The sequence below is a fragment of the Microtus pennsylvanicus genome, chromosome 1 (assembly GCF_037038515.1).
Source record: "Microtus pennsylvanicus isolate mMicPen1 chromosome 1, mMicPen1.hap1, whole genome shotgun sequence".
Taxonomy (NCBI): domain Eukaryota; kingdom Metazoa; phylum Chordata; class Mammalia; order Rodentia; family Cricetidae; genus Microtus; species Microtus pennsylvanicus.
Genome location: NC_134579.1, coordinates 98,252,602 through 98,272,425, shown reverse-complemented (window position 1 = coordinate 98,272,425; position 19,824 = coordinate 98,252,602). Strand labels below are relative to the sequence as shown.

At 43.7% G+C, this 19,824-nt stretch overlaps 1 protein-coding gene across 2 annotated transcripts in view; it reads right to left on the bottom strand.

The window, feature by feature from the left end:
• Positions 1-321: 321 nt before the first annotated feature.
• Positions 322-19,824, bottom strand: part of LOC142851314 (NXPE family member 3-like) — a 32,192-nt gene continuing 12,689 nt past the window's right edge. For both annotated transcript variants that reach the window (XM_075975190.1, XM_075975194.1), the window contains exons 3-6: positions 10,104-10,846; positions 8,999-9,081; positions 4,380-4,592; positions 322-1,800 (exon numbers count right to left, since the gene is read on the bottom strand). In XM_075975190.1, the coding sequence (XP_075831305.1) occupies positions 1,268-1,800; positions 4,380-4,592; positions 8,999-9,081; positions 10,104-10,846 (1,572 nt within the window). In that variant the 3' untranslated portion in view covers positions 322-1,267. The remainder of the gene's footprint in view (positions 1,801-4,379; positions 4,593-8,998; positions 9,082-10,103; positions 10,847-19,824) is intronic.

The following is a 19,824-nucleotide window of genomic DNA, read 5'->3' as shown; positions in this document are numbered from 1 at the left end:
CTATATTTATTTTTATTTCATGTGCATTGATATTTTTCCCACTTGTGTGTCTGTGTAGGAGTGTTGGTATATGCTGCCATGCAGTGGGGGCACACACCTTTAGTCCTAGCACTCAGGAGGCAGAGGCAGGTAGATCTCTAGTTTGAGACCAGTCTGGTCTACAAAGTGAATTCCAGGACAGCCAGGGCTACACAGAGAAACTATGACTGGGTTGGGGGAAGAGTGTCAGATCCCTGGGAACTGGAGTTACAAAAAGTTATGAGCTGCCACGTGGGTGCTGAGAATTGAGCTCAGGTCCTCTGGAAGAACAGCCAGTGGTGCTTTTTTTTTTTTTAGAATTTTTTTAAAGATTTATTTAACTTTATTTTATGTGCGTTGGTGTGAAGGTGCCAGATCTCCTAGGAACTGGATTTACAGACACTTACGAGCTGCAACATGCTGGGAGTTGAACCCCGGTCTTCTGGGTCCTCTGGAAGATCAGTCAGTGCTCTTAACTGCCAAGCCATCTCTCCAGCCTCCAGCCAATGCTGGGCTGGAGAGATGGCTCAGTGGTTAAGAACATTGCCTGCTCTTCCAAAGGTCCTGAGTTCAATTCCCGGCAACGACATGGTGGCTCACAACCATCTGCAGTGAGGTCTGGTGTCCTCTTCTGGCCTGCAGACATACACACAGACAGAACACTGTATACATAATAAATAAATATATAAAAAAAACAACTGAGCCATCTCTATAACCCTAAGACTTGCCTTAAAAAAATAAAATGAGTGGGTAAGGATGCAAACATGAGGGCCTGAGTGTGAAAACCCAACACCACATAAAAAAACTGATATGAACTTTGTGCTGTAAGCCCAGGGCTGTGGGTGACAGACACAAAAGGATCCATGAGGCTTCTGCCTGCCAGCCTAGCTCCAGGTCCAGTGAGAGACCCTCTCTCGAGGAAATTAGGTAGACAGTGATACAACAGGACACCCTAAGATCTCCTCTGGCCTCTGTGTACACACGGGAGAGGGCATCTATACGCACATGTGTGCATACACCAAACACAACCTTTCACGTTAAAAAAGAAGACACTGTGTAAAATATCATCTCATTTATATAAAATTAGACTTATCCGTGTGGTCCATAGAAAGATGTATAAAATATGGAGACCCGAGTGTTACAGCGGGTGAGTAGGGGTAGCCTCAGCTACCCATCATTTGCTGTCCACCATTTTGATGGCCCCCACTCAGGCTCTGCCTCCATTCATTCTCAGGTCCCTCAGGAGCACTCAGGTGGGACAGATGAAGGACAGGAATAATTCCACTTCATTGCGGACAATAAGCTTCTTTGGGTGGATGTTGTCCGGTACAGCCAAGCTGGAGGTCATTTCCCATGCATCCACAAAGGCCACTTGGAGACCATCAAAGGCAGCGCGGAGGAACCTGTTCACCTGGATTGTGAGCCAGTCACTGCCATACACGGATTTGTAGCCAGTATTGGCCAGTTTGATAACCACCAGAGTGCTGGGTTCCCTGTCCAGCAGGGCTTTCACAGCTTCCCGAATCCCTGCCAGTCTTCGAGCAAAGATGGATGGAGGGAAGGTGGTGAAGTGGGCTCCCATACCGAGCACCACCACTGTGTAGGGACCCCCGGCCAGGCCATGCAGAACTCTGGCCACAGAGTGCAAGGAGGCCACTGGAGTGCGACGAGCGCGCAGGGGCCAGCTGTGGGCCCTCCAGTGCAACACTGTCCCCCGAGTTGTGTCCACAGCCATCAGGGGACCTGTCTGATATTGGACATGTAGATCAACTGGCTTCAGAGCTGTCGGGAGGAGGAGAAAGAAAATATTAACATAGGGGATCAGGAAGATGTCTCAGATGACAGCCCTGGTGCCTTGAGTTTGAACCCCTAAGATTCATAGGGTGGATGGAGAGAAACAGCTCTTGTACATTGACCTAGGATCCCCTCACACACATGGTAGCAATGATTGTTCATATAGACGCCAAATAAACAAATGTTATGAAAATTTAATAGCAGAATTGTCAATTATCTTCTTGTATAAATATACATTCCTACTTTTGGGGGTGGGGAACAAGCTCTCACTGTGTAGCCCTGGCTGGCCCAAAACTCTCTATGCAGACCAGGTTGACCTTGAGGTCACAAGTCTGCTTGTATCTGTTTCCAGATTGGGAACATTAAAGGTGTGCAACACTACAGTATGTGTGTGTGTGTATATATATGTGTGTGTGTGTGTATATATATATGTGTGTGTGTGTATATATGTGTATATATATATGTGTGTGTGTATATATATGTGAGTGTATATATATGTGTGTGTGTATATATGTGTGTGTATATATGTGGATAATATATCACATGTACATATGTCTCAAAAACATGTTTAATATACATATTACACATATGTAGAAACACAAGTCCTCTGCAAGCACTCATCCCTGAGCCATGTTCAAGCCCTTAATTCTATAAAATTTTGGCTCTGTTACACGCTTTTCTTCTTTTTTCTTTCATCTTCGTTCCCTTGTTGTAGGAGAAGGGGCTATCTCATAGCCCAGGCTGATTGATGGTGACCTTGGACTCTTGATGGACCTGTCCCCACCTGCTGAGATTATAGTCAGGTCCTACCAAGGCCCATGTTGCCACCTGTTTTTCCACCTCTCCTTCCCTCCCATCCTTTCCTTTCCCTGCCCTTTTCTCCTCCCCTCACCTCTTCTCCCCGCTTCCGTTGTGTTGTTGTGTGAAGATATGTGTTTATGACATAAGTGTGTGAGCGTGCACAGAGTGTACCATGGAGTGCACACGCACATGGAGTCAACTTTTGAGAGTCAGCTCTCCTTGCACCACGAAGGTTCTAGGATTTGAATTCAGATCACCAGGCTTGCATAGCAAATGCCTTAACCTGCTGAGATGTTTTTCTGGCCTCCGCCCATTTTTCTTTGCCATCTTTACCTGCAAGGAATCCAGCCACTTCCTTCTTTTGGGTTTTTGTTGAAGAGTTACCAGACTCCTGCGTCTCATTCCATACTTCAAGAGGAACATTATCTAATGTTTCTCTGTTGCTTTAAATGCAGCATGGATGAAAGAAGCCTACTGTCTCTACCCAAGATGCTCTCGACTTCCTGAATTTCCCCTGCATCCCAGTCAACTAATATCTTGATAATGACCTCCAGATGTTTGTGTTCTCATTGCTTGTTTTTGTTTTGAGTCAAGGGCTCATGTAGCCCAGGCTGGCCTCAGCCTCTCTAGAAAGTCAAGGAAGACCCTGAACTCCTTATCCTTCTGCTTCTACCTGAGTGTACTACTAAACCCAGTTTTTTCTCTCTTCTTTTCTTTCTTTCTTTTTATTTTTTAGAAGGATCTCACTGTATTGCTCTGTCCTGTCCCTTTAAGAGACAAGCCATGCCCATTCCCTCCCCCATCCACCAAGGCACTCTGATCTTCAGCTTCCAGCCATAGTCCCTTCCTTTTTGTCTCTCTCTCGAAGAGGCAGCTTCTGACTCTCCCTTCTCTCCTTACCCTTCTCTGTTTATCTCTCTCTTTGCTTCTCACTCTCTGCTCTTCCCCCTTCTCCCTTTTCCTTCCATAACCCACTAAATAAATATCCAACTTCACTCTGCATGGCGTGACTATCTGGCTCAGTCTCTCACTTGCCATGCGGCTTCCTGCCTGGGACCTGGCTGCCTTCGTGGTCTACCATGGCCTCAGGATCCACTGCCCACTGCCTGCTGCCACTCGGGGACCTTTGGCACGGTCTCATGGCTCACTGCCATTGCCGCCACTTGGGAACCTGCAGCATTTTACTTAAACTATTACATTCATGGTGTGTCCATGGCTGTCCTGTAGCTCACTAAGGTGGCTAATTCTAAGTTACTTAAGTTGTGGACACATTTGGTAATCTGCTTGCAGTGCAAACATGAGGACCTGAGTTGGAGCTCCCAGAGCCTATATTAAAAAGCTAGGTGTGGAGGGCTGGAGAGATGGCTCAGTGGTTAAGAGCATTTGCCTGCTCTTCCAAAGGTCCTGAGTTCAATTCCCAGCAACCACATGGTGGCTCACAACCATCTGCAATGAGGTCTGGTGCCCTCTTCTGGCCTGAAGGCACACACACAAACAGAATATTGTATACATAATAAATAAATATTAAAAATAGCTAGGTATGGTCATATATGCTTGGAATCCTAGTGCTGGACAGTGGGGATGGGTTCTCAGGTGTCCTAATTTGCTTTTCGTCAACTTAGTACAACCTACAGTTATCTGGAAAGAGAATTTGTAATTGAGAAAATGCCTCCATTGAGGCATGGGAGTCTCCTTCAATGTAAGTGTTGCCTGACTTTCCCATCATGAGTCCTCACAGGCCCTCCTCTGACCCCATGGTCACTCACAGGGAACTGTGTCTCGCAGATACTCCCACCACTGCCGAAGGGTGGAATCCCCCATCATGTAGACAATGCGGCCAGCCAGGCAGTTCAGGATGCTGTCCACAGTGGGGAAAGAGCGGCTAGAACAGAACGTTGAGTGCCATCTGTCTTGGTAGTAGAAGCCAGAGGGTTTTGGAGACAGGTGGCCAGGGCGGCATGGGGGCCGAGAGGGCAAGGCTATATAGGAGGGAGAAAAGCAGAGCAGAGTAACTTAGCAAAATATGGACATCTTGTAAAATGTCAATATTCTTAGTGTTTTTGTAAATGAATCTTTATTTACACTTGTTTATTTGTGTGTGGATGTGTGCATGCCAAATCACACATGTGGTACTTAAAGGACAGCATTTGGGAGTCAGTTATTTACCTTCACCTGTATATCCCAAAGTTTGAACTCAGGTCATCAGCCTTGTCTACAAGCCCCTTTGCACAGTGAGCCATTTCTATGCTCCAGTCAGGCATTCTTCTATATACCATATATGTAGCATATCAATGCCCTCTTACAGAACCTGTGAAGTGTGTGTGTGTGTGTGTGTGTGTGTGCACATGAGTGTTTGAAATAGTCTTATGTAGCTTATGGTAGCCATAAACTTCCCATGAAGCTGAGAATGGTCTTGACTTCCTAATCCTCCTGCCTTCACCCCTAGAGTGCTGGGACTACAGGTGTGCTGGTTCACAATCGCAATGTGGCACTCTCTGTAGCATGCAGCAGGCTTTTTCTTTTGGGCCATCAATCAACTCCCAAATCATAACACAAAAACTAACTATTAGTTAGGAATGCTAGGACTTACCTTATTTTTATCCCATTAGCTCTTATAACTCAACATGTTTCTCTTCATACGTTTTGCCTCAGGGCTTTTTAACCTTTCTATATTTTTGCCCTTCTCTCTCTCTCTCTCTCTCTCTCTCTCTCTCTCTCTCTCTCTCTCTCTTTCTTTCTTTCTTTTTGTCAGTTTTTTCTGTAGTTGTTTTATAACCTGTCCTATAACTTGCTCTGTAGACCAGGCTGGACTTGACCTCACAGAGATCTGCCTGCTTCTGCCTTCTGAGTGCTGGGATAAAAGGAGTGCACCACCACCACCCAGAGGTTTTTTTTTTACCTACCTACCTTTCTTCCTTCCTTCCTCCCTCTTTCACTCTTTCTTTTCTTTTCCTTTCATTTCTTTCTTTCTTTGTGTATATATTACTTTCCTGCCATCTCTATGACTGGCTGGTGGCTGCCTGACTTCTGGCCATGGGCATATCCCTCTCTCCCTTGTTCACGTCTCTTTCCTTTCTTGTTCTCTGGAGCCTAGAGTTCTCCTCTTACTTATTCTCTCTGCCCTCCATCTTTTCTCTGCCTAGGTATTGGCTGGTTAGCTTTTATTTATAGACCAATAAGGCGCCTTAGGCAGGCAAGGTGAAACAGCCACACATCTTTTCTGTGGGGGCACGCTGACCAAGGTTAGAGAGTTGGAACTCACTTCTAGGCCTTCAAGGTTATTGTGTTTCTACCTCAAAGGTTCTCTAGATTTAGATCAGAGAGTTCTGCTTTCTCAAGGTTATTGTCAACAGGTGTAGCTAATAGCCAGTCTTGTATTTCAAGAATAGAGAAGTAAATATCTTTCTACCTTAAAGAAAAGTCTATGGATCCAACTAAGTTCCAGTTCCCTTAAGGAGATAACTTTGGATTCCACCCAGGGAGTGTTTTGCCTACAGAATGTTTTGGTCTAGGGTGTGAGGGTGACTTGTTTTGTTCTAGCAACAAAATGTTTAACTATGGATGTAGCCTGCTACCTTCAACTGGTCTGTTCATTTCCCCGTATGATGTTAATACAGTTTTTTTTGTCTTATTCCTACCTTTGGGGTCAGGGGTATTTTAAGCAACGGGAAATTAAATGTGGGTGAATTCCAGTACTCACTGGAACTCCCTTCTGATATTATTCTATGTTTCTCTGTTTCATTATTTTCATTGGTGTCTTCATATTCTTTACAATATTTTCTAAATCCCCACACCTCTACTCTGGCAAGAGGTATTTTTGTTGAGACTGGTCTCCAACACTTTCATAATTAGACAAATACAGCAAAACAAACGTAACACATCTTTATATCGTTAACAAAGGCAGCAGAAACAAGTGCAACACACCTTCACACAATTAAAACAATATTCCACAGCATAAACAAATGTAACACATCTTTATATCGTTAACAAAGGCAGCAGAAACAAATGTAATACACCTTTACACAATTAAAGCAATATTCCACAGCATAAACAAATGTAACATGTCTTTACATAGTTAAATATTTCACAACTGTCTGTATCCATTTATAGATGGTGACACTGAGATCCTAGAATGTTAAGTGACTATGGTGATCAAAACAAGGATGATGGGCCAAAACAGTGGGGATGACATTCTGTACCCTGTCCAAGTTAGGCAAATACTCTCCCATTAAGTTTATCTCCAGTCCATCAATATTTGTTTTTTCAAGTTCAGTGACAGACAGAGGTAGCATTTGAATCCAGAAAGTATGCTGTTATAGCCTTAGTATTACATACTACTACACTTCCCTGGCAGGAAAGTCCTAAAGTACCCATCTAAGGTGTAATGGTCTGTCCTGTGTCTTTAAGAGACAAGCCACGCCCCCACCCGTCTGTTGAGGCAGGCAGATCTTCCTTCCTGCTTGCAGCCTGAATCCCTTCCTTTTCATCTCCCTCTCGAAGAGGCAGCTTCTCTCTCTCTCTGACTCTATGCACTTCTCTCCTCTCTGTTTCCTCCATAACCGACTAAATAAATATCCAACCTCACTTTGCATGGTGTGCCTATCCGACTATTTCTTGCCCGCCATGTGGTTCCCTGCCCAGGACCAACCACCTTCCAAGACCTGTGGCATGGTTTCATGGCATGCCCACTTTAGAGACCTGTGACATGGTCTCATGGCCCGCTGCAGCCACGGGGGACCTGCAGAATTTTACTAATCCATTACATAAGGGCTGCAGAGCTGGCTCAGTGGGTGATGTATAGGCATGTGCAAGGGTGAAGACCTAAGTTTGACTCTTAGAACACATGTAAACACTGGGTGTAGTGTGCCTGGAACCCAAGCACCTGGGGGGGGGTGGAGACAGCAGATCCCAGGAGCCTACTGACCAGTCAACCCCAGGCTCGGTGAGAGACTTTGTTTGAAAAAATAAAAAGAGCCTTTATTTATGTGACCCTTTATTTACTGTTCTAGAACATTGACCAGTTATCTAGGTCCTTCCTACATACACCTGGAACCATTCCTCCAGCCTGGCGCTGATGGCTGACAATCAGCACATTCCCTGGCACGAGTGGCCGCCCACACCTGGGAACAACTCAAGTATTTCCCTCAGTGACCATCCATTTTGGGCTTAGAGGGTACTGGGAGTGGGATAGATCTCTGCCTCAGACACTTCAAGCGACTGGACACATGCATCCCAAGGCTGCGTGGCTGGCCACTTGTGACCTTGTGCCTGAGGCTCTAGACCCCCCCTGCCTCCTCTAGGGACACTGTATCTGGTATACTCCAGCCAAGAGCACAAACAACTGATATGTTTCACCCTGTGCCCAGTGTTCTTTAGTGGTTGAGCAGAATTTTTACATAGATTTCATTCTGATTGTGTGTGTGTGTGTGTGTGTGTGTGTTTTCATGTGGATTTTTTTTCGAGACAGGGTTTCTCAGTAACTAATAAGCCAGTACTGGAACTCACTGTGTAGATCAGGCTGGCCTCGAACTCACAGAGATCCCCCTGCCTCTGCCTCCAGAGTGGTGGGATTAAAGGTGTGCACCACGACTGCCGGCTTCATGTGGACTCTTAAGGACCATCCTGATTGGAGCTCTATGTGCTGTTGGGAGGACCCTACAAATCTTCCTTGTTTACCATGCAGTCTCACCTTTGTGTTGGGCATATGATGGCTCCAGGGGTTCCTTACTTCTTTGAGGGAGAAACTAATGCCTTCAGTTTTTTTTCCATTATGAGGGAAAACCAAGAAAGAGACTGTGTCCCTCTGAATACCATGGGTTCCTGGTCAGTAAAGGCCTCTAGGTAGTCACTGTGCAAACATCGCATTTGGAACCTCTATGAACAATAATATGTGTACTTGGCTCCTGCCTGACTCCCTTGCTTTCTGGATGTGGCTTGAAAGAGCAGAATTAGCTCCCCCACCTACTTGAGTTCTGCATACTTTGGACTGGCAGAACGCCACATTTATGCTCTGATTACTACTGATTAACAAAATACTGAAAAACCCAGAAAAGAAAGGAAACAGAAACAACAACAAAAGCCTACAGTGAGATGGTCCAGCACGTAAAGGCACCTGCTTTCAGGCTTCATGACCTGAGTTCAAACCCTGGGACTACAGATACACACGAGAGTACATAAAACAAGGAAATAAACTCAATACCACTTAAAGTCAAATAAAACAAAATAGAGAGCAATTGGGGCAAGCGGTCTGATGAAAGCCCGACCTCATACACTTCTGCACAGCAAGTGTGCGCACACACATACACTCCAAATCAAAACAAAAGCCCACAACCCATCTCAGCTGATGACCTTCCCGTCCCCACGCCCATATTCCAGCCTCACTTACCCACATCACTCATGTTCCCAATGGCTGCTGGTGTCACCAGGATGGGAGAAATGCCTGAAGGGAGTGGCTGGTCAGTCACACTCCTGAAGAAACACTGAGCATGAACTTTGACGGAGGTTGGCCAGGTGAAAATTTGATTTGCAAAGAACATACCATGAACGACTGGTTATCTCTCCTCTGCCTAATCCCAGGGCACTACACTAAAGGGAGCACTGATGGGCGACTGTAATAGTTAGGAGGAACACACACGCAAGAGAACAAACACCAGGTCACTAATAGTCAAGATAACAAAGGGGTTATGTAGTTCTTTTTTATAGTTAACGGACCACCACAGGAAATGAAAACTACAATTTTCCTGGTGTTAGAGTCTAGAAAGAACAATAACTTTTTTGCTGATGTTACACAAACACTCAATTACTCAATTAATTTAAGCCCAGCCCCCTCCCCACAGGGTGTAATGCCCATGCGTCCCAGGCTGGACTTGTATTTACTATGCAGCCAAGGGTGACCTTGAGCTCTTGAGTTTTCTGCCTCCCTTACAAGGTCATCCTCTATCAAACATAGGAATTTTTTTTTAAAGATTTGTTTATTATGTATACAATGTTCTGCCTGCACATATGTTTGCAGGCCAGAAGAGGGCACTAGATCTCGTTACAGATGGTTGTGGTTGCTGGGAATTGAACTCAGGACCTCTGGAAGAACAGTCAATGCTCTTAACCTCTGAGCCATCTCTCCAGCCCCTCAAACATAGGAATTTAAATTCAACCTGGGCTGCAGGAATCACTAAAACACTGCTGATGACGCCTCAGCAGGGAAAGGTTCTTGTTGTCAAGCATGATAACTGAGTTTGATAAATGGCCCCACACGGTGGAAGAACTGACTTCCTCAAGTTGCCTTCTGACTTCCACATGCACTCTATGGCAGATACATGAACTGCCCACTCGTGTATGTACACACACAAACACACAAATGTAAACAAAAGAAAAGAAGGAAGGAAAAAATAGAAAGGAAGGAAGGGAGACAGAAAGAAAGAGAAGACACAGAGGCAGAGAGGGAGAGGGAGAGAATGTAGGCCTGGGACGCATTCAGTATCTAGATGTCTTACCCAGCCATCAGTTCTTCATCATGCTGTGTGGTCACCTTCAGGTAACTTCCACTGGAGTGACCGACTAAAGCATCGCAGGGCAGAGTAGAGGGTTGAGCACAGAACCAGAGCTCCCCAGAGACCACATCCCTGTACTGGCAGGTGGGCCCTTGGGCTCCAGTTGACTGGGGGTCCACGTTGCAGATCACAGTCTCTTGAGTGCCATCCCTGTCTCGAAAATACCCCCTAAAGTCAACGGTGGCCCGTTTTCCTTTCCAGACCCTCTGTAGGACCCCGACTACTTCACTGGAGTGGATCAGCCTCACTTGCACCTGGGCCGGTCCAGCCCAGAGCAGGGGGAAGGACAAGAGGTATGTGCCATTCTCCAGATCCTTCACCTCCCCTGGGACTCCTGCTTTCAACTCCCGGCCCAGAAGCTGTGCCCGAAACAGATCTCCACCATGAGTCTTGGGCCTACCCTGGTGGTCCCTAGCCACAAGAATGGCCTCTAGATTACTTCCCAGAGTATAGTTGGTCTGAGCAGGACCCTTCAAGTGGTAAGTTGAGGTTCTGGGGCTGGTGGAAGCCAAAAAGTCATCCTTGTCGCTACCAGTTGGAGGCCAGTACAGAAGGCTGGTCAGGTTGGTGAGTTCTTGAGGGAGAGAGTCCCAGTTGTTGGGCTCAGAGGCATGTTTAGAGGCACGACGAGGTGGTGGGATCCAATGGTTCGTGGGCTCAGGCCAAGACATCATGAGATAGAACACCTGTGGGAAAAGAAAGAGGACTATGGATCTGGAATCACCGGAGACGGCACAGACTGCCCCTGGAGAGGTAAACATCTGGGTTCTCATTTGGAGGGCTCTGCTCTCTAGGCCCTTGCCCTGGGAGGAACATCCCATTGCCCCACCCCCACCCACTAAGCCCCAGAGACCCTGAGCAACCTCCACACACTCACCACCATTCTCCACCACATCTATGGCCACTGGAGCCTTGGGCCAGACTGTCCCTGGAGAGGAGCCCCAGAGCCTATCAGCACCCACTAGAGGCACAGATCCGCCTACAACCGGAGGAAGAGCAACCACCTAAGCCACAGGCCCTACCTTTATCAATTGGAGGAAGAAGGATCCCCTGAAGCATAGGCTTCACCTGCACCCAGTGAAGGAAAGGATGGGCAGAAGGATGTTTCAGAACACATCCAACAATATAAAGACGAATATGGCACCACCAAAACCTAGGGGTCTTACAACAAGAAGACCTGAACATCATAACCCAGAAGAAGCAGAAGAAAATGACCTTCAATATAATTTTATAAAGATGATAGAGATCCTTAAAGAGGATTGAAAATTTTCCTTAAAGAAATGGATGAAGAGACAAACAAAAATTGGAAGAAATCACTAAGTCTTCTAAATAAAACCAAGAAAGAACAATCAAAGAGGTGAGGCAAACATTTCAAACAGATCAAGACTTGAAAACTGAATAGAGGCAATAAAAAAAACACAAATGGAGGGAATTCTGGAAATGAAAAATCTGGGTAAGTGAATGGGAACTACAGATGCAAGCATAATCAACAGAATACAAGAGATCAAGAGATGGAAGAGAGAATCTCTGGTGTTGAAGATACTATAGAGGAAATAGATGTATTAGTCAAAAAAAAACATTAAATCCAACAAATCCTTAAGACAAAACATCCAGGAAATCTGGGACACCATGAAAAGACCAAACCTAAGAATAATAGGGATAGAAGAAGGGAAAGAACTTCAGATCAAAGGCACAGAAAGTGTATTCAGCAAAATCATAGAAGAAAACTTTCCCAACCTAAGGAAGGATATGCCCATGAAGGTACAAAGAAGTTTACAGAACACCAAATAGACTGGACCAAGAAAGAAAGTCCCCTAGATATATAATAATCAAAAAACTAAACATACAGAATAAAGAAAGAATATTAAGAGCTGCAAAGGAAAAAGGAGAGCCGGGTGGTGGTGGCGCACGCCTTTAATCCCAGCACTTGGGAGGCAGAGGCAGGAGGATCTCTGTGAGTTCGAGACCAGCCTGGTCTACAAGAGCTAGTTCCAGGACAGGCTCCAAAACCACAGAGAAACCCTGTCTCGAAAAACAAAACAAACAAAAAAAAAAAAGGAAAAAGGAGAAGTAACATATAAAGGCAGATTCATCAGAATTACACTTGACTACTCAATGGAAACTTTGAGAACCAGAAGGCCCTGGTCAAATATGCTGCAGAAACTAAGAGATCAGGGATGTAAGCACAGACTATTATATCCAGCAAAGCTTTCAATCACCATAGATGGAGAAAACAAGTTATCCCATGACAAAACCAAATTTAATTTTTACCTATCTACAAATCCAGCATTACAGAAAGTACTAGAAGGAAAACTCCAACCCAACGAAGTTAGTTACACTCACAAAAACACAGGCAACAAGTAACCTCACACCTCACACTAACAAACCTCAAAGAAGGGAAACACATGAACACTACCATTGAAAAATGACAGGAAAACAATCACTGGCCATTAACATCTCTTAATATCAATGGACTCAATTCACCTATAAAAAAACGCAGGGTAACAGAATAGATACAAAAATAGGACCCATCCCTCTGTTGCATACAAGAAATGGACCTCAAACTCAAAGACAAACAGTATCTCAGAGTAAAGGGTTGGGAAAAGATTTTCCATATCTCAGAGTAGAGGGTTGGGAAAAGATTTTCCAATGAATCTAAGAGACAAGAGGATGTAGCTATTCTAATATCTAACAAAAATAGACTTTACACTAAAGTCAATCAAAAGAAATGCCAGAGGACACTTCATACTCATCACAGGAAAAATCCATCAAGATGAAGTCTCAATTTTGAACATCTATGCCCCAAATACAAGAGCATCTACATATGTAAAAGAAACATTACTAAAGCTTAAATTGCACATCAAACCACACACTAATAGTAGGAGACTACAACACCCCACTCTCCCAAATGGACAGGTCTGCCAGACAGAAACTTAACAGAAAAAGTAAGAGAACTAAGAGATGTCCTGACTCAAATGGACTTAACAGACATCTACAGAACATTCCATCTAAACACAAAATAATATATCTTCTCTGCTCCTCATGGAACCTTCTCTAAAACTGACCACATACTTGGTCACAAAGCAAACTTCAACAGATACAAAAAAAATGGCATAACCCCCTGTATCTTATCAGATCACTGTGGCTTAAAGATAGAATTCAACAACACTAATTGCAGAAAGCCTACAAACTCAAGGAAATTGAACAGTGGTCAACTGAATCACCCCTGGGCCAAGGAAGAAATAAAAAAGAAATTAAAGACTTCCTAGAATTCAATGAAAATGAATATACCCCAATGGGACACTTTGAAAGCAGTGTTGAGGATAGTTCATAGCACTAAGTGCCTACATAAAGAACACAGAGAAATCTCACACAAGCAACATAACAGCACATCTGAGAACTCTAGAACAAAAAGAAGCAAACTCACCCACGAGGAGTATATACCAGCAAATAATCAAACTGAGGACTGAAATCAATAAAATAGAAACAAAGAAAACAATACAAAGAAACAATGAGACAAAGAGTTGGTTCCTTGAGAAAATAAACAAGATAGGCAATCCCTTATCCTAACTAACCAAAAGGCAGAGAGGGAATATGCAAATTAACAAAATCAGAAATGAAGAGGGGACATAACAACACTGAGGAAATACAGAGAATTATTAGGCCATACTTCAAAAAGCTTGTACCCCACAAAATTGGAAAGTTTAACGGAAATAGACAATTTTCTGGAATACATTAAGAACAGATAAACAATTTAAATAGACCTATAACCCCTAAGGAGATAGAAGTAGTTATCAAAAGTCTCACAACCAAAACAAACCAAATCAAAAGTCCAGGGCAAGGCGATTTCACCATACAATTCTACCAGAATTTCAAAGAATACCAATATCCCTCAAATTGTTCTATGCAGTAGAAACAGAAGGGACAGTGCCAAACTCTTCATGAGGCAACAGTTACTCTGGTATCTGAACCACACAAAGGTGCAATTAAGAAAGAGTATTACAAAATACTCTGTCTCATGAACATTGTTGCAAAAATACTCAATAAAATACTGGCAAACTGAATCCAAGAACACATAAAAAAAAATTATCAACCACGATCAGGTTAGTTTCATCCCAGAGATGCATCTATGGTTCAACATAAATAAACTGAAAGGAAAAAAACCACATGATCATCTATCTCATTAGATGCTGAAAAAGCATTCAACAAAATCCACCAACCCTTCATGATAAAGGTCTTGGAGAGATTAGGGATACAAGGAATGTATCTAAACATAATAAAAGCAATATACAGCAAGTTGACAGCCAACATTAGATTAAATGGAGAGAAACCCAAATTGATTCCACTAAAATCAAGAACAAGACAATGTCCACTCTCTCCCTACCTATTCAACATAGTACTTGAAATTCTAGCTAGAGCAATAAGACAACAAAAGGAAATCAAAAGATTCTTTTTTTTTTGAGACAGGGTTTCTCTGTAGCTTTGGAGCCTGTCCTGGAACTAGCTCTTGTAGACCAGACTAGCCTCGAACTCACAGAGATCGCCTGCCTCTGCCTCCCGAGTGCTGGGATTAAAGGCATGCACCACCACTGCCCGGCAATCAAAGGGATTCAAATTGGAAAGTAAGATGTCAAACTTTTGCTATTTGTAGATGATATAATAATATCCATAAGTGACCCCAAAAATTTGATGAGGGCACTCTTGCAGCTGATAAGCAGTTTCAGTAATATGGCGTGAATCAACTCAAAAAATCAGTTGTCCTCCTATATACAAATGATAAAGGAGCTGTACTGTGGAAAATGGTCTTGTACCCTGTAAAGATTTGTCACTTGTATTGGCTTAATAAAACTATGATTGGCCAGTAGCCAGGCAGGAAGTATAGGTGGGGTTACCAGAATAGGAGAATTCTGTGAGGAAGAAAGGCCCAGTCTGCAGTTGTCACCCAGACACAGAGGAAGCAAAATGAGGATGCCTCACCGATAAAAGGTAACAAGCCACATGGCTAACACAGATAAGAATTGTGGATTAATGTAAGATATAAGAGTTAATTAATAAGAATCCTGAGCCAATAGGCCAACCAGTTTATCATTAATGTAAGCCTCTGTGTTTTTTTTGGGACTGAAAAGCTGTGAGGCTAGGCAGGACAGAAACCTCTGTCAACAGAGTGGAGAAAAAAATCAGAGAAACACCACTATTTACAATAGCCACAAATAACATAAAATATCTTGGGGGTAATACTAACCAAAGAAGTGAAAAACTTGTATGACAAGAACTTTAAGTCTTTGAAGAAAGAAGCTGTGAAAGATACCAGAAAATGGAAAGATCTCCCATGCTCTTGGATAGGTAGGATCAAAATAGTAAAAATGGCAATCTTACCAAAAGCAATCTACAAAGTCAATGTAATCCCCATCAAAACCCCAGCACAATTTTTCACAGACCTTGAAAAAACAATGCTCAACTTCATATGCAAAAACAAAAAACCAGAAAAGCCAAAACAATCCTCTACAATAAATGAACTTCTGGAAGCATCACCATCCCTGACATCAAGAGCTACTGTAGGCTGCACGGTGGTGGTGTATACCTTTAATATTAGCACTTGGTAGGCAGAGGCAGGTAGATCTCTGTAAGTTCAAGACCAGCCTGGTCTACAAGACCTAGTTCCAGAACAGGCTTCAAAGCTACTGAGAAATCCTGTCTTGAAAAACAAAAATCTATTTTAGAGCTACAGTAATTAAAGCAGTGTAGTATTGGCATAAAAACAGACAGATGAACCAATGGAACTGAATCGAAGACCTGATATTAAGTCACACACCTATGAACAACTGATTTTTGACAAAGAAACTAAAATTATACAATGGAAAAAAGAAAAAAAGTATCTTTACCAATTGGTGCTGGCATAACTGGATATCAACATGTAGAAGAATGCAAATAGATCTATATTGATCACCATGCACAAAACTTAAGTGCAAATGGATCAAAGACCTCAACATAAATCCGCCAACACTGAATTTCATTGAAGAGAAATTGGGAAGAAGCCTTGAACATATAGGCACAGGAGGCCAATTCCTAAATATAACCCCAATAGCACAGACACGGAGAGCAACAATTAATAAATGGGGCCTCCTGAAACTGAGAAGCTTCTGAAGGCAAAGGGCACTGTCACTAAGATATAGGCAGCCTACAGAATGGGAAAAGGTCTTCACTAACCACACATCAGACAGAGGGCTGATCTCCAAAATAGAAACCTCAAGAAACTAGAAATTAGGTTATCAAATAATCCTATCAAAAAATGGGGTACAGATCTAAACAAAGAATTCTCAATAAGAATCTCAAATGGCCGAAAGACTCATAAGGTATTACTCAGCACCCATAGCCGTCAGGGAAATGCAAATCAAAACAGCTCTGAGATATCATCTTACACCTGTCAGGATGACTAAGATAAATAACACCAATGGTAGCTTGTGCTGGAGAGAATGTGGAGTAAGGGGAACACTCCTGCATTGCTGGTTGGAGTGCAAACTTGGACAGCCACTTTGGAAATAAGTGTGGTGGTTCCTCAGAAATTTGGGAATTAACCTGTCAGGATCCAGCAATACCACTCTTGGGCATATACTCAAAGGATGCTCAATCATACTACAAGGAAGTTTGTTCAACTATGTTCATAGCAGCATTATTCATAAAAGACAGAACCTGGAAATAACCTAGGTGCCTCTCAACTGAAGAATGGATAAAGAAAATGTGACAATTTATACAATGGAGTACTACTCAGTGGTAAAAACAATGACATCTTGATATATGTTACTTCCATGAATGAAACTAGAAAAAACCATTTTGAGTGAGGTAACCCAGACCCAAATAGGCAAACATGATATGTACTCACTCATAAGTGGATGTAAAGCAAAGGCTAACCAGCCTGTAGTCCACGATCCCAGGGAAGCTAGGTAACAAGAAGAAACTAAGAGAGACGTACATGGCTCCCCTGGGAAGGGAAAACAGACAAAACATCTTGAGAAATTTGAGAGGGGGACAGAAGAAAGGGGAGGAGGGGAGGAGGAGGGGAGGGAAGAAGGTGAAGGAGGAGAATATGAGGGAATGGGATGCTCAAGATGGGGGAATGACAATGAGAGAGAGAGAAAGGAAAGAGATATTTTGCTTGAGGAAGCCATTAAAGGGCTAGCTATAAACATGGCACGTGGCAAATTCCCAGGAATCCACAAGGATGACCCCAGCTAAGACTCTAAGTAACCGTGGAAAGGACGCCTAAAATGGCCTTCCCCTGTAATAGACTGATGAATACCTTAATTGTCATAATAGAACCTTTATCCAGCAACTGATAGAAGCAGATACAGATCCACAGTTAAGCACTGGGCCAAGCTACAGGAGATTAGCCCAAGAGAGGGAGGAGTAATAATATGAGCAATGGGGTCAAGCCCATGATGGTGATACCCACAGAAACAGCTGACCTGAACTAGTGAGAGCTCGCTGACTCTGGACTGATAGTGGGAGAACCAAACCCAAACTAGGCCCACTGAATGTGGGGGACAGTTGTGAGGCTTGTCGTGTCTGTGGGGTCAGTGGTAGTGAGACTAGGATTTATCCCCAGTGCTTGAACTGGGATCTAGGAGCAAATTCTCTTTGGAGGGATACCTTGCTCAGTCTAGATAAAGTGGGGGGAGGGCCTTGGTCTTGCCTCAAAATGATGTGTCAGGCTTTGTTGACTCCTATGGGAAGCCTTACCCTTTCTGAGGAGTGATTGGGGGATAAAGGGAAGGGTGGGCAGGAAGAAGAGTAGGGAGTGGAAACAGGGATAGTTATGTAAAATGAGAAAAGATTGCATTAAAAATATTAATAAAAAAAACCCTGACTCTGCCCTTCTTCCCAGCATTCTCTCTGCCCCCAAAATCCTGCCTAATCTTTGGTCAATCTGCTTTTTATTAACAATGAGAGCAATACATATTTACAGTATACAAAGAATGTTCCACATCACTCTCCCACACCATCTCTCATTTCATCCCTTCCCACCTCCCCCCACCATCTTCACACACATACCATTCACCACCACTCACCATCCCCCAAAGCTAATCTCCACCCCACACCATCCCCACACACATACCATCTCCCCCAACACCAGTCTGCCCTCCATCCCCCAACCTGTCCCACCATACACCATCCCCCAGCTCATTCTACCATACACCATCCCCCCACACCATCCCCCACCACACTATGTCCCCTATAGTATCCCCACACCATCTACCTCATACTATCCTGCCACACTGTCCCCCCACATCATCCCCCCACAAACACCATCCTCCACCCTTCCACATACCATCTCCCACATATATACCATCCCCCGACCACCACACCAATCCCCCCATATACACCATTCCTCACATACAACACCCCCACACTATTCACTATATATATAGTTTTTGCCCTGTCCTGGAACTAGTTCTTGTAGACCAGGCTGGCCTCGAACTCACAGAGATCCACCTGCCTCTGCCTCCCAAGTGCTGGGATTAAAGGCATGCACCACCACTGCCCGGCTGTAAAACAATAATAAATTTTAAAAAATGTCAATCAGGAAGATGAGGGCTCACTTCCTCAACTGCAAGCATGAAGCAGAGAAAGAAAACTGGAGCCGGGCGGTGGTGGCGCACGCCTGTAATCCCAGCACTAGGGAGGCAGAGGCAGGCGGATCTCTTTGAGTTCGAGACCAGCCTGGTCTACAAGAGCTAGTTCCAGGACAGGCTCCAAAACCACAGAGAAACCTTGTCTCGAAAAAAACCAAAAAAAAAAAAAAAAAGAAAGAAAGAAAGAAAACTGGAAATAGGGTGAAGCCTAAACTCTCAAAGCCCAGTGTCAATGACACATGTCCTTCCACAAAGTCACACCTTTTAAACCTTCCCAAACGCCACCACCAAATAAGGAGCAAATTCAAATGAGGAGCCTGGAAGGGACATCTCTCACTTAAACTACCACACATGAGATGATAAGTTACAATATCATGTATGCACACAGTCATGGGGATAGAAAGACGGCTTGGTGCCCGAGAATACATACTGCTCTTGTAGAAGACCAGAGTTCAGTACCCAGAACCCACATTAGGCACCCCACAATTCCCTGTTACTTCAGGTCCAGAGGATGTGACAGCCTCTTCTGAACTCTGCAGACACCTGGACTCACATGCATGCATATGCGTGCACATGCGCGCTCATACACACACACATCAAAGAAAATCTTAAAAGATTCTCAGTCATTAAGGTGATGAGTTTTAAGGTGATTGGTGCAAGAATAAATAAATAGGACAGTAGGACCGAGTGCCTGGAATAGACCCACACTCTATGATCATGTGATGGAAAAGTAACACTTTAAAATAATCAGGAACAAGCAGGGTTATGTCCAAATGCATAGTGTAAGACAAGAATATAGTTAATAAGAAAACTTTGAGCCAGTAGTAGTACACACATGTATGTAATCGTGGAGGAGGAGGCAAGGGGATCCTGAGTTCAAGGCCAGCTTGGGCTTCACAAGAAGACCATTATATCTAAACAACAAATAAGCAAACAAGAAAAAATCAAGGACTTGGAGCTATAGAGATGGAGCAACAGTTAAGATCAGGTACTGAAGCACAATTAATAAAAACTCAGGGATAAAAACTGGGGTT